The sequence below is a fragment of the Amyelois transitella genome, chromosome 22 (assembly GCF_032362555.1).
Source record: "Amyelois transitella isolate CPQ chromosome 22, ilAmyTran1.1, whole genome shotgun sequence".
NCBI classification, from domain to species: Eukaryota; Metazoa; Arthropoda; class Insecta; order Lepidoptera; family Pyralidae; genus Amyelois; species Amyelois transitella.
In genome coordinates, this window is record NC_083525.1 from 6791070 (window position 1) to 6803162 (window position 12093).

The 12093-nt window shown below is 39.5% G+C and overlaps 1 protein-coding gene across 1 annotated transcript; it reads left to right on the forward strand.

The window, feature by feature from the left end:
* The first annotated feature begins 181 nt into the window (after positions 1–181).
* Positions 182–11561, forward strand: LOC106130035 (phagocyte signaling-impaired protein). The gene is made up of 12 exons (XM_060950719.1): positions 182–348; positions 440–664; positions 1213–1406; positions 1678–2370; positions 2913–3123; positions 4103–4225; positions 5016–5182; positions 6310–6500; positions 7529–7691; positions 8703–8841; positions 9332–9564; positions 10220–11561. Exons 1-12 carry the CDS (start codon positions 282–284, stop codon positions 10577–10579), a joined length of 2766 nt encoding a protein of 921 aa, XP_060806702.1. The 5' UTR covers positions 182–281; the 3' UTR covers positions 10580–11561.
* Positions 11562–12093: the final 532 nt, after the last annotated feature.

Sequence of the window (12093 nt, forward strand, 5' to 3'; positions counted from 1 at the left end):
GTGAATTCAATAAACCGCTAAAAATTATAATTTTGAAAAATACAATTTCTGAAGCACTTGTTTCATTGAAACTGAGGGTTGGAAATGTTGTTACCTCTGTGGTTACCTTAAATTGTTACCTCCGACCGAAATACAGATTTTTATCCTGGCAACACTTTTGCAAATATCACTGTCAGGCGATCTATCCAGAGACAAAATCGCAAAACAAACGTGCTGAAAAAAGGCTGAAAGAGTCCGGAGAGCGCGTTTATTTTTGAGAAAAAGCATTTTCTAAATGAAAAATGGCTGTGCGGCCTCAAAACATAAATGACGGTGGTATTGTAGAGCGTCGACTACGGCCAATTTACGGTAAGGATCTCAATGTTCTATTTTCCGAACCTACCTTTCCCGGAGTTTAGCATTGCAGCTTCTATATTAAGACTATTTATTTATTTTTCAGACTGGTTGGATAATGGAAACAATAAAAAAGCCCTGCAAGAAGCAGAGAAAGTGTTGAAAAAGAGTCCGGCTTTGCAAGCGGCTAGAGCTTTGAAAGCCCTGGCGCTTTTTAGGTTAGGTAAAGCATCAGAGGCGCACCAATTATTAGATGCTCTTGCTGAGGAGAAACCGAGTGATGATACCACTCTTCAAGCGATGACAATAACATATAGAGAGTCTCAACAATGTAAGTTAAATGATCTACATTTGGCACAGATTATTTCAGTATGAGCTTAGTGAGTACTGGAAAGACGACGCTGCTAACACAATAGCATTAAAAGTCTCAAAATCTCGAATAATTCTCATTAGACATACATACATAAAATCACGCCTCTTTCCCAGAGGTGTATTCAGAGACTACCTCTTTCCACTTGCCACGATCTCTGCATACTTCCTTTGCTTCATCCACATTCATAACTCTCTTCATGCAATTAGACATCATTTTAATTATATCCAATAATTATACTTTTATACTTACATTTATACAATGGTTATCTAATTAGACTCCTAATGCTATTTTGTTGGGAGTGTTGTCTTGCCAGTACTGACTAAGCTCATATTGTAATAAGAATTTATGCTTAATGATGGAATTTTGATTCAAATAGTGACAGGTTGCTAGGTCATCACATACAAGAAGAATTCTAAGCTCTATAGCCTTTCCATTAGTGGCCTGCATACATTCCCTGATGAAAAAAATATTAGGCTATGTAAAATTAAAAGTATTTTTTATTGTAGTACCTAAAGCATGTGCACTGTACGAAGCAGCAGTGAAAGTGGATCCGACTAATGAGGAGCTGCACTCCCATCTGTTCATGTCCTATGTCCGGATTGGTGACCATCTGTCCCAGCAAAGGGCCGCGATGACTCTATATAAGTTCGCACCCAAAAATCCTTACTATTTCTGGGCAGTGATGAGCATTGTTTTACAGGTATGTCGGTCTCTTACACATAAAATTCTGGGCAAAATAAATATTTTTGAAGACCATTTTATACATGCATATGTAAAATCAAATATTTACACATTGAAAACATTTCAAAGTGCAAATATTTCAGAAATTAATTTACTATTCAACTGAGTACCTAGTTTCCTTCAATAAATTTTGTACAAAGTATGGTGATTACAATTTTGATTAATCAAAGACTTTCTACAAAAAAAAAAACCTCAATCAGTTATAATGGACTTGTAATCTTATTTTTTAGGCAAAATCATCAGAGGACAGCAAGAAAAGAGGTCTTTTGCTCACTCTTGCTCAACGCATGGTTGACAACTTCATAGCAGAAAACAAAATAGATGTTGAACAAGAGGCTAGGCTGTACATAATGATTTTAGAACTTCAAGAGAAGTGGGAAGACATTTTGAAGTTTGTTCAAGGTCCTCTTTACAGTAAATTAAACCCGTGTTACACGGCACAAGCATGCATTCCGTATTTGAAGAAACTCGGACAATGGAGGAAGCTTAACCTTCTCTGTAAAGAGCTGTTATGGGATAACCACGACAGATGGGACTATTATTTACCATATTTTGACTCAGTGTTTGAATTAATGAAAGAAACAGATGGGGATAAAGAAAGTCCAGTGGACAATACAGCAGAGAAATGTCATGAATTTATATGTCAATTGCTCGAGAGTGATTCCTCAGGGAAGCAGTTACGGGGGCCTTATTTAGCAAGGTTAGAGTTATGGAAGCGGTTATCGGTGGATGGTGATCCGACGGAGTTGCTCGGCAGCGGGGTTGCGCTGTGTGTGCAGTATTTGAGAGTGTTTGCAAAGAAGCCCTGTGCTGTGCCGGATATGAGGCCGTTTTTAACCATGATCCCGCAACAGGAGAGGGAGGAGCACTGTAGGGATTTCTTGACGTGTTTGGGCTTCGATGAGAACAGTGAACCTGAAACTGTAAGTGAAACTTTAATCTATAATATACAAAAGAAGGCATTCCTTCAAGACTCAGAGAATACATACATTCTATCACGCCTTTCCATAAGGGTAGACAGATACTATGGAATTCCACTTGTATATGAGAATTCTCTGAATTACTCCACAAACTCCAAACTCATCTTCCTCTTCATTGTTTAAAACAAGCTGTGCCCGCGACTTCGTCTGCGTGGATTAGTTGTTTTGGGCATCATTGAAGCCTTCAAGGATGAATAATTTTCCCAGATTTTTTCACATTTTCCATTATTTCTTCGCTCCTAAAAGTTGCAGTGTGATGTTATAAAGCCTTCCTCGATAAAGGGTCTATGCAATACAAAAAAAAAATCAAAACAGTAGTTCCTGAGATTAGCGCGTTCAGAAAAACTCTTCAGCTTTATAATATTAGTATAGATTATTATGTACTACAACTATTAACATACTGTTATGTTGTGTCACATAGTGCCTACAACAACTATTTTTAAACAGAAAAATAATAGTTACTTCCAAGTTTGAATATTTTTCAGACGGAAGACGTCCAACGTCACATTTCGTGCTTGATAGCGTGGCGGCTGACGGCGAAGCCCCTCAATGCTGAGGAGAACCTCGCGCTGGCTGAACTTCTGAGGAGGCATTACCTGCGCTCTGTGGAGAGGAAACTCTTGACGGCCACAGTTACTGAGCTCTGTGCTGTAGACGTGTACGGAATATTCGCCGCGCATCATTATTTCTATGCTGGTATGTATTCGTTTTTTTATTCGATTGCACAATGTTTATATTTTAAAGTTACTGGTATTAGATATTTTTTTTATATTAATATTCTGGCTTAAATTAAAAGCACCCATAAACAATTTGTAAAAGAATAATCTATAAGAAGCAAAGCTTAGCACGATTATTGAATGAGTATATATATATATATATATTTCATTTATATGTATATATATATATACATATATACATATAAATGAAATCTCGTGCTAAATATAAACATATGTACAAGTCAGACACTTTATGACCTAAAAGTGTGTGTCTGAAAAATCCATATATACAAACATACAGGGTGACTTTTAATTCAACTGCATAAATTTAACTGTTAAGTGTACTCATCTAAAGGATATTTAAAAACGTTGAAATAAAAATATCGGTTCATATTTCAGAAAGTCCGAAAAAAAATAAATGTATTAAAATCCACGTACCTAAATACGTAATATCACCCCGGTCGGTGAAAAAGCGACGCGTAAGATTCGGAGGTCAAGGACACAAATCATTTAGCTGAGCGATCTCGACAACTCTGTACTTTACTTGATCTTGATACTAGAAAAAAAAAATTTTTTTCAGACATTTATTTACATGTTTAGTTTTAATTTCTTTTTGTAGTATTGGTCTTTAATAAAGCGTGTGACGTAGTTTTTGAGGGTTTTTTAAATGTGAAAATGATGACGTTTAATTTAAATAAAAATAGGCTCAAACGGCTCAGAAGCATGGGTATAGTCAATGTTTAAAAGGATGCAGTTGTTTTAAATGTCACCCTGTATCATCTCGTCTATATCCCTTGCGGGGTAGACAGAGCCAACAGTCTTGAAAAGACTGATAGGCCACGTTCGGCTGTTTAGCTTTATGATAGAATTGAGATTCTATCATTAAGTCTATAAACCTAATCAGTGAGGCAATGAGGCAATATTCTATAATTGAACAACTATAATATAATTTATTTCAGCTATGGATCTACAAAGCTCTGCTCCTTTGGTGGAAGCTCTCCATTTGTTAGAGTTGGTGCTACAGAATTCTCCCGCCAATTTCCACGCGAAGCTACTGCTCATCACGATGTATCATATTCTTGGTGAGTACCATACCCTGTCATTTATTCAAAATATCATAGTATATTTATTGAATTTCATACAGACATACATACATATAGTAGAGCGTTGGCGGTCGAATCGATATGGTGCATTGTTAAAACGCAGTATCGCTTAAACCGGCGGGTTTGAATCCCACCTCGACCATGTACTAAAGACTATTTTCAAAGTTAGGTACATTAGTTTTGATACTAACCGATGCTCTAACGGTGAGGGAAGAAATCGTGAGGGAACCTGCACATTGGGGCTACTGGATATGATACATAAAGTCGCGTCGTGTAAAAACCTGACATCCAATCTAGTAATCGTCGTAGGCTCCTCTCCAGAGTGGTGAGGATGCAACCGGGACTGAAGCCAGGACGAGGCAGATATATACGTGATAGTCACATTTATGTCACTTGCGGGATAGACAGAGCCAACAGTCTTGAAAGACTGATAGGTCACGTTTAGCTGTTTAGCCTAATGATAGAATTGAGATTCAAATAGTGACAGGTTGCTAGGCCATCGCTCTTCTACGTTGTTACACTTAGAAGAGCGAGGGACATGTCATACACTTATCTATGTTAAAATAGAAATCTTCCATTTATTAACCCATACTTCGCACTTATCTTTTTATTTACTAATTTATGTACACAGAAAACATCGAGATTGATAAACACAAGAAACAAAATTACAAAGGTTCTGCTTATTTCAAAAGAAATCTCTTATCTTTTTATTCGCGCTCACAAGAGATATAATCTATTATTTGAGCTTAGGAATATTCAATTTGTACAGGTAACGCCCTTGCCGCGGATAGTGTATACCGCACGCTGGAAGTGAAGCACATCCAGCTGATGTCGCTGGGCTGGCTGCACGCGGCGCGCCTCACTCCCGTGGCCGCCTCCAGGGCGCTGCAGCTGCTGGCTGACACCAGGGCCTTCCACACTCACCACAGCAAGGACGTGAGTCATCATACAGTGTATACCGCACGCTGGAAGTGAAGCACATCCAGCTGATGTCGCTGGGCTGGCTGCACGCGGCGCGCCTCACTCCCGTGGCCGCCTCCAGGGCGCTGCAGCTGCTGGCTGACACCAGGGCCTTCCACACTCACCACAGCAAGGACGTGAGTCATCATACAGTGTATACCGCACGCTGGAAGTGAAGCACATCCAGCTGATGTCGCTGGGCTGGCTGACACCAGGGCCTTCCACACTCACCACAGCAAGGACGTGAGTCACCATACAGTGTATACCGCTCGCTGGAAGTGAAGCACATCCAGCTGATGTCGCTGGGCTGGCTGACACCAGGGCCTTCCACACTCACCACAGCAAGGACGTGAGTGACCCATAGACTAAAGACTGACTATAGTCCTTTGAATGTCACTTGATGTCTGTGTGAGCAGGATGAAACGATAAGTGTGCCGTTGGTGTGCTTTATACTCTCAGTCTTTATGGAGTCACTATAAAGTGTATACAGCAAGCTTAATGTGAGGGTTTATACACAAACGCATAAAGGCAATGTGTCTCTTTCTATCTTTGGCGTTAAATGGTGTGGTAGAAAGAAAGATAAGATCCCTTACTAATATTATAAATGCCAAAAAGTCTGTCCCTCTGTTTCGCTTTCACAGCTAAACCACCGCACCGATTGAAATGAAATTTGGTATGCACAATAAAGTTATAGTTTAAAAGTTAAAAAAACCCGCGTTCTTACATAAGATACTCTTATTTTAAAATCAGCCACTAAAATGGTGAGTGAAATGTCGTATGTCATATTATTGGAAATGTCATTAATGATGTGCCGTGTGGTTTCCGGCATCATTAGAAAAGAAAGCATAGGACCATTCCTCTCTTTTCATCTCTTTTCCATGGATGTCGTAAAAGGCGAGTAGGGGATAGGCTTATAAACTTGGTATTCTTCTTTTAGGCAACAGACTAGCAACTACTAGTCACTATTTGAATCTCAATTTAGCCAAACAGCTAAACATGGTCTATCAGTCTTTGAAATTCTTGACTCTGTCCACCCCGCAAGGGATATGGACGTGATTATATGTATGTATGTATGTCATTAATGATTAATTCTCATCCCACAGAGCATGGAACACTTAACGTACGCGTACAAGTATGGAACATTCGAGAAACTAGTGGAGCTGATATCGTGGAACAGCCGCCTGGAGGCGTGCCAGTGGGCGGCGCTGGCGCCGCGCGAGAGCGCGCTGCTGGCGCTGCTGGCCGGCCCGCCCGCGCCGCTGCACGCGCCGCCGCCCGCGCCGCGCGCGCCCACGTACGTCACTTGTTACTATACTATACAATACATAATATAAAGTTATAAGAAACGGCAGTCTATGGATTCACTATGAATATATATATACGGGACAAATTTCACAGATTGAGTTAGCCTCGAAGCAAATTCGAGACTTGTGTTACGAGATATGAAGCACATCATAACTCAACAATACTATATTTTATAATAAATACTTATATAGATAAACATCCAAGACCCAGGCCAATCACAAAAAGTTCTTTTCTCATCATGCCCTGGCCGGGATTCTAACTCGGGACCTCCGGTGTCACAGACAAGCGTACTATCGCTGCGCCACAGAGGCCGTCAATAACTCCTTATTGAAGAGGACTGTTATTATACTCTTTTTTTTTTAAACTTTGTGCACATAAACATACACTTAACGCTTTCTTAAGATACTACTATCCAGTAGCCTGAATGTGTACTTTTCCTCACGATTTTTTCCCTCACCGTAAGATCATCGGTTGGTTTTCAAACTAATGTAGGTAACTTAAAAATAGCCATTAGTGAACATGCCTAAGGTGATTCTTGTTGCGTTTAATTCCTTAAGGCACAAGTTTTATTCCAAAAAAACCTCATTGTTCTTTATGTGTAAAAGTTAATTACAATTGAGACAATACAATTTAGTGTTTAGTTTAAGTAAAGGGGTTTGTTACATTAGTGTGTGTTAATGGCGTGTGGTTCCCGGCGCCAATATAAAAAAAGAATAGGACCACTCCATCTCGTTCCCATGGATGTTGTAAAAGTCGACTAAGGGCTAGGCTTATAAACTTGGGATTCTTCTTTTAGGCGATGGGCTAGCAACCTGTCGCTATTTGATTCTCAATTCAATCATCGAGCCAAAAAGCTGAACGTGGCCCGTCATCTTTTCAAGACTGTTGGCTCTGTCTACTCCGCATGGGATATAGACGTGACTATATGTACGTATGTTACATAAGTTTTGGTGACGTCATTAATTGATGGCTCTTGTAATACATATCAATATTAATTTGCTATTTCCCCGTCAACAGTGACAACCGAGATCTGAACGTGATAGTGACGTGGCGTCCGCCGCAGTACCACGACCCTGAGCTGAAGAGTCGCACCTTTGACCAGGACGTGGCGTATCTGAGGCTCAAAGACGCCCTGGTGTCAGCCATCGCGCTTTGTATAGAATCAGCTGATACCAGAACGGTGAGTTTCTTAAGTTGCAGTGTGTTTGTGAAGTTGACGTTGTTGAAAATGCTGCAGTGCAGTTAGTTACCGCTTCTTCTGCCCTGACGCCTTGGATGCGGCAGTGAACTTGGTTTTAAGTAATTTATTTGATGGCAACCAATGTTGTGAAACCAAACGTTTTGATAATTACTAAGCGATATGTAGTATCCTATAATAATGAATAAACATTTTGAATTTGTATTTGCAGGGTGTTTGTTTGTGAAATCTAATGAGAGACGTCGAGCTGAAGGGTTAGTTTAGTAGTGAAGGAAATGCAGAAAATCTGTTAGGTAAATTATGCAGTGGTTGCCGTGTGGTTCCCGGCACCAATACAGAAAAGAATGGGACCACTCCATCTCTTTCCCATGGATGTCGTTGGAGGCGACTGAGGGATAGGCTTACAGACTTGAGATTCTTTTTTTAGGCGATGGGCTAGCAACCTGTCACTATTTGAATCTCAATTCTATCATTAAGCCAAATAGCTGAATGTCGACATTCAGTCTTTTCAAGACTGTTGGCTCTGTCTACCCCGCAAGGGATATAGACGTGATCATATGTATGTATGTATGTAAATTATGGAGTCCCCACAAGCTGGTCAGCATGGCACCTTTGATTTAGAAATAGCGTATCTGAGACTCAGGGGCGCCTTAGTGTCGACCAGCGAGTTTTTTTATAGAGTCTGCGTTAGTTAGTTAGTAAGTTAGAACACCATGGTATTATATGTCGTGTGGTTGCCAGCAGTTTAGAATAGGACCACTCCATCTCTTTCCCATGGATGTCGTATAAGGCGACTTAGGTATAGGCTAATAAACTTAGCATTCTTTTTTTTTTTGGGCGATGTGACTATCTTTGAATCTCAATTAAGCCAAACAGCTAGACGGCGCTTATTATCAGTCTTTTCTAGACTGTTGGCTCTGTCTACCCCGGAAGGAATAGTGATTATATATCTATGTATGTATATTAGTCGATTAATCGATTGTACATTCGCAGGTGGAAGAGAAAAAGCCGCAATACGAAGAACTAGTGACGTGTATAGACGCGTTCAGTACGGCCATGACGCTTTGCAAGGAGAAATACAGCGCCAAGGAGAAGATCAGTATAGATGGACCGTTCCCCTCTAGGATCATCGGTGAGTATTTATTTTATTTATAATTTTTTTTTTATTGGGCCTTTAATAAGTATAATAGGTGAACTTGGCGTTAAAATCATTCTGTACCAGTCAACTTTTACAAAATAGCAAATAAAATTAATCCGGAGTAAATACGGGAGAAAAATAAAAAAATGTTATATTTGTAGATATATAAGTTTGAATATATTTATATAAGTATGAATATATAAATAAACATACATAAATATTTTACAATTTTTACATTATTCACCTGAGTAAGAAATGTTGAATCGTTCCGTTTTATTTCTAGACTACGAATGCAGATTTATCAAGTGTACAGCCATGTTAAAAAATGGTTCACATTGCCCAGTTTATTAAAGTAACGAGTTGAACAGAAGACGCTTCTGGTAATTTTAACTTAACTATTCCCGGATCCGATAGGTTCCTCATCAGATAGGACGAAATTGGTATAAACTCCGATATGATTACTCTCTTTAATCTTCCTTCACAGCATTCGTAAATTCCGAAGTGCCATATCGGGAGATGTACTCGTCCACTCTCCGCATGGTGGGCGAGTTGGCCGTGGCCCGCCGTGCGCAGGCGCAGCAGCTGTGCGGCGAAGTGCTGGGAATGCTAGGGCAGGCAGAGCAGGCGCTGCAGGTGGATGTAACGGCGATCAGCACAGCGGAGGATCCGGCGTGGATTATGCGGGAAGTTTTGGAGAATATTTCTAACTATTTAGAGGTGAGTTCCTGAGTGGAAAGGTGTCTCTGCCTAGCCGTCTGGGAAAGAGGCGTGGTTTTATATATGTATGGGTTGGCTGAGTTTTTGTGGAAAAAAAGCAGTAGGGCTTTTCATGAGTTATATGTTCGACTAGTTTTGAAACTTACAATTTATTAAAAATAGTATGATTAGAATTAATGCTTATGTTCCATCTTTGTCGCTCTATGATAGTATGTCTGTCCTGCTGTTATTCTAATCAAATTGTATTTTACAAAGTGTAAGCTAAGAGCTAAGCTTCGCCGTGTGGTTCCCAGCCCTTTAAAATTGGACCACTCCATATGTCGTAAAAGGCGTCTAAAGGATAGACTTATAAGTTTAGGATTCTTCTTGTAGGCCATGGGCCAGCAACTTGGCACTGTTTATATCTCACTTAAGTCATACAGCTGAACGAGGTTTTTCTTTGAAGGGTAGGCAGAGCTAACAGTCTTGAAAAGACTTCAAGGGATTATTTATGTAAGCCTTGATTTCGATGAATCACACTGTGATGAGAAAAATAGAGAGAATAATTACTCTCTTGATACCCTTATTACATAAAGGCCTATCTTACACTGCTACTTTCTTTGCACTTTTTCAATTTAGATTCTGAATCCTAACGTACAATATCTTTTGTCTCCAGTTCATAGGCATCATAACGTTTCTACTGGGCGTCTGCAATGAGCTGGTAGCACCCACGAACGCCAAGAAGTCCAAGAAGAAGACCAACCAATCGCCGGACGAACTCAAAACAGTAGAAAATCTCAACAAACTGAACGGAGCCGTCCAAAACACGATCGCTTATCTCGAAAACGTCTTCGATAACTGGCCCCAATATGAATGCAAAACGACGCTTGAAGAGGAATTAGAAAAATTAAAATTAAATAATAAAGCAACAACATCGGTTGAGCAAAAATTAAAAAATGGACGCCGAGACATGATAGATGACGTAAAGAAAATTCTCAAAAACAAAACGAAATACTTGAAAAGTCTTATACAATGAGTGGCCTTGTTCGGCGGCGTACGTCATACTGCGGTTTTGTGATACTAGTCAACTTTTTTCCGTTTGGTTTATTTAGCGGCATTAAAAGAATATTGAGAATGTAAAATGGTTCATATTGAGTCAAAGAAAAGATGGATAAGTACAAACTTCCAAGTACTAAATGTCAAAAGCCACCGAAGCATCTAAGCATTTCTTTTTTCTATTCCTAACACACTTTCACATCACAACATTCCCTTATCACACTCTTCCTTTCCTGTCACTCAATTTTACACCGATCTAGTCGTTCACTTCTACCGCGTTATATTCTACTCTCAAACCAGTTTCGCTAAACTTTCCCATACATTAGTGTTGGGATCAACACGCCAGACGGGCCTTTCTATGCCATGAGTAAACCCGGCTAAGTAGATTTCTTAACTGGCTGCCTGTTTCTGAAGGTTTACTGGTAGGAAAGGCCGTTCCGCATTAAGTTCCTCTTGTTGCTCGAAATTAGGTAGCGAAGTTTGTTGCTCATTCTCTTCTTTCATCAGCTGTGTCCATCTAAGATTTTATTTACAAAAAATAAACTTCAATCAAATAAGTACCTGTAGATATATGTTTTATATAATGTCACATATTTCGCTTCGCAGTATGACGTACGAATCGCACATATATTTAGTATTAATATTAAAAACATATCTTGTAAATACTCCTTATGAGACGCGTAGATACTTCCTACTAATATGTGAATATAATAAATTATTTGTTTATTTGCAATTTTTGTTTTTAATTACTCTCGCTAGAGTCAGAAATTGTACCAGGGTAGATATTTGCTTCCATGGTTTGCATTGTATGCAATATGCAGAACAAATATGCTATTAATCTAGAGACAGAATTAAGAATATTTCATTTTCAGTGCATGAGAGAACTTGTTAAGAATGTTTCGAGGCTTTAGCCGAATGGATTGTTATTGCAATTTTGCATTTATAATTATAATTTATATTTATTCGATTTGTTTCATTTAGCCACTAATGAAAAAAGCAAAACTTGTGTGTGCGTTTTGATACGTGACGCTAGGAAGGAGATTCCAATGTGTGGTGGACCCTCCTCAAAGGGGTTATTCCACTAAACCCCGTTGCAGCCCATCATCTTTCGTCTCCGCAGAGCACCAAACGAGGAAAAAAATCTGCCTTCGAAATAAAAAAAAATTAAACTCCTATATACCGATAATAGCCAATAGTGACTTGACTATAATAAGGTTCATTAGTAGATTTAATGGGAACTGGCCCCGGTAGGCGTGAGAGCACAGATTTCTACGGGTCATTCCCGTTCGTCCCACCAAGCTTCGTCCCACCAGTGGGACGAGCCTTATAATTTAATTTTTATTCCCGTTCGTCCTACCATCATTCTTGGTGGGACGAACGGGAATAAAAATAAAATATACATTGGTGCGACAAAGCTTGGTGGGACGAACGGGATTAACCCATAATTTTGGGATGGGTAGTAAGTAATTCTGTGCCATGTTCAATCAGATTATT

What these genes read in the sequence shown, in the direction of transcription:
- LOC106130035 (XM_060950719.1), top strand. Translation starts at nt 282, where the DNA reads ATGGCTGTGCGGCCTCAAAACATAAATGACGGTGGTATTGTAGAGCGT. An exon ending in GCATCATTATTTCTATGCTG is followed by an intron (nt 3,124 to 4,102) that starts GTATGTATTCGT and finishes AATTTATTTCAG; the next exon opens with CTATGGATCTACAAAGCTCT. An exon ending in ATATTTCTAACTATTTAGAG is followed by an intron (nt 9,565 to 10,219) that starts GTGAGTTCCTGA and finishes TTTTGTCTCCAG; the next exon opens with TTCATAGGCATCATAACGTT.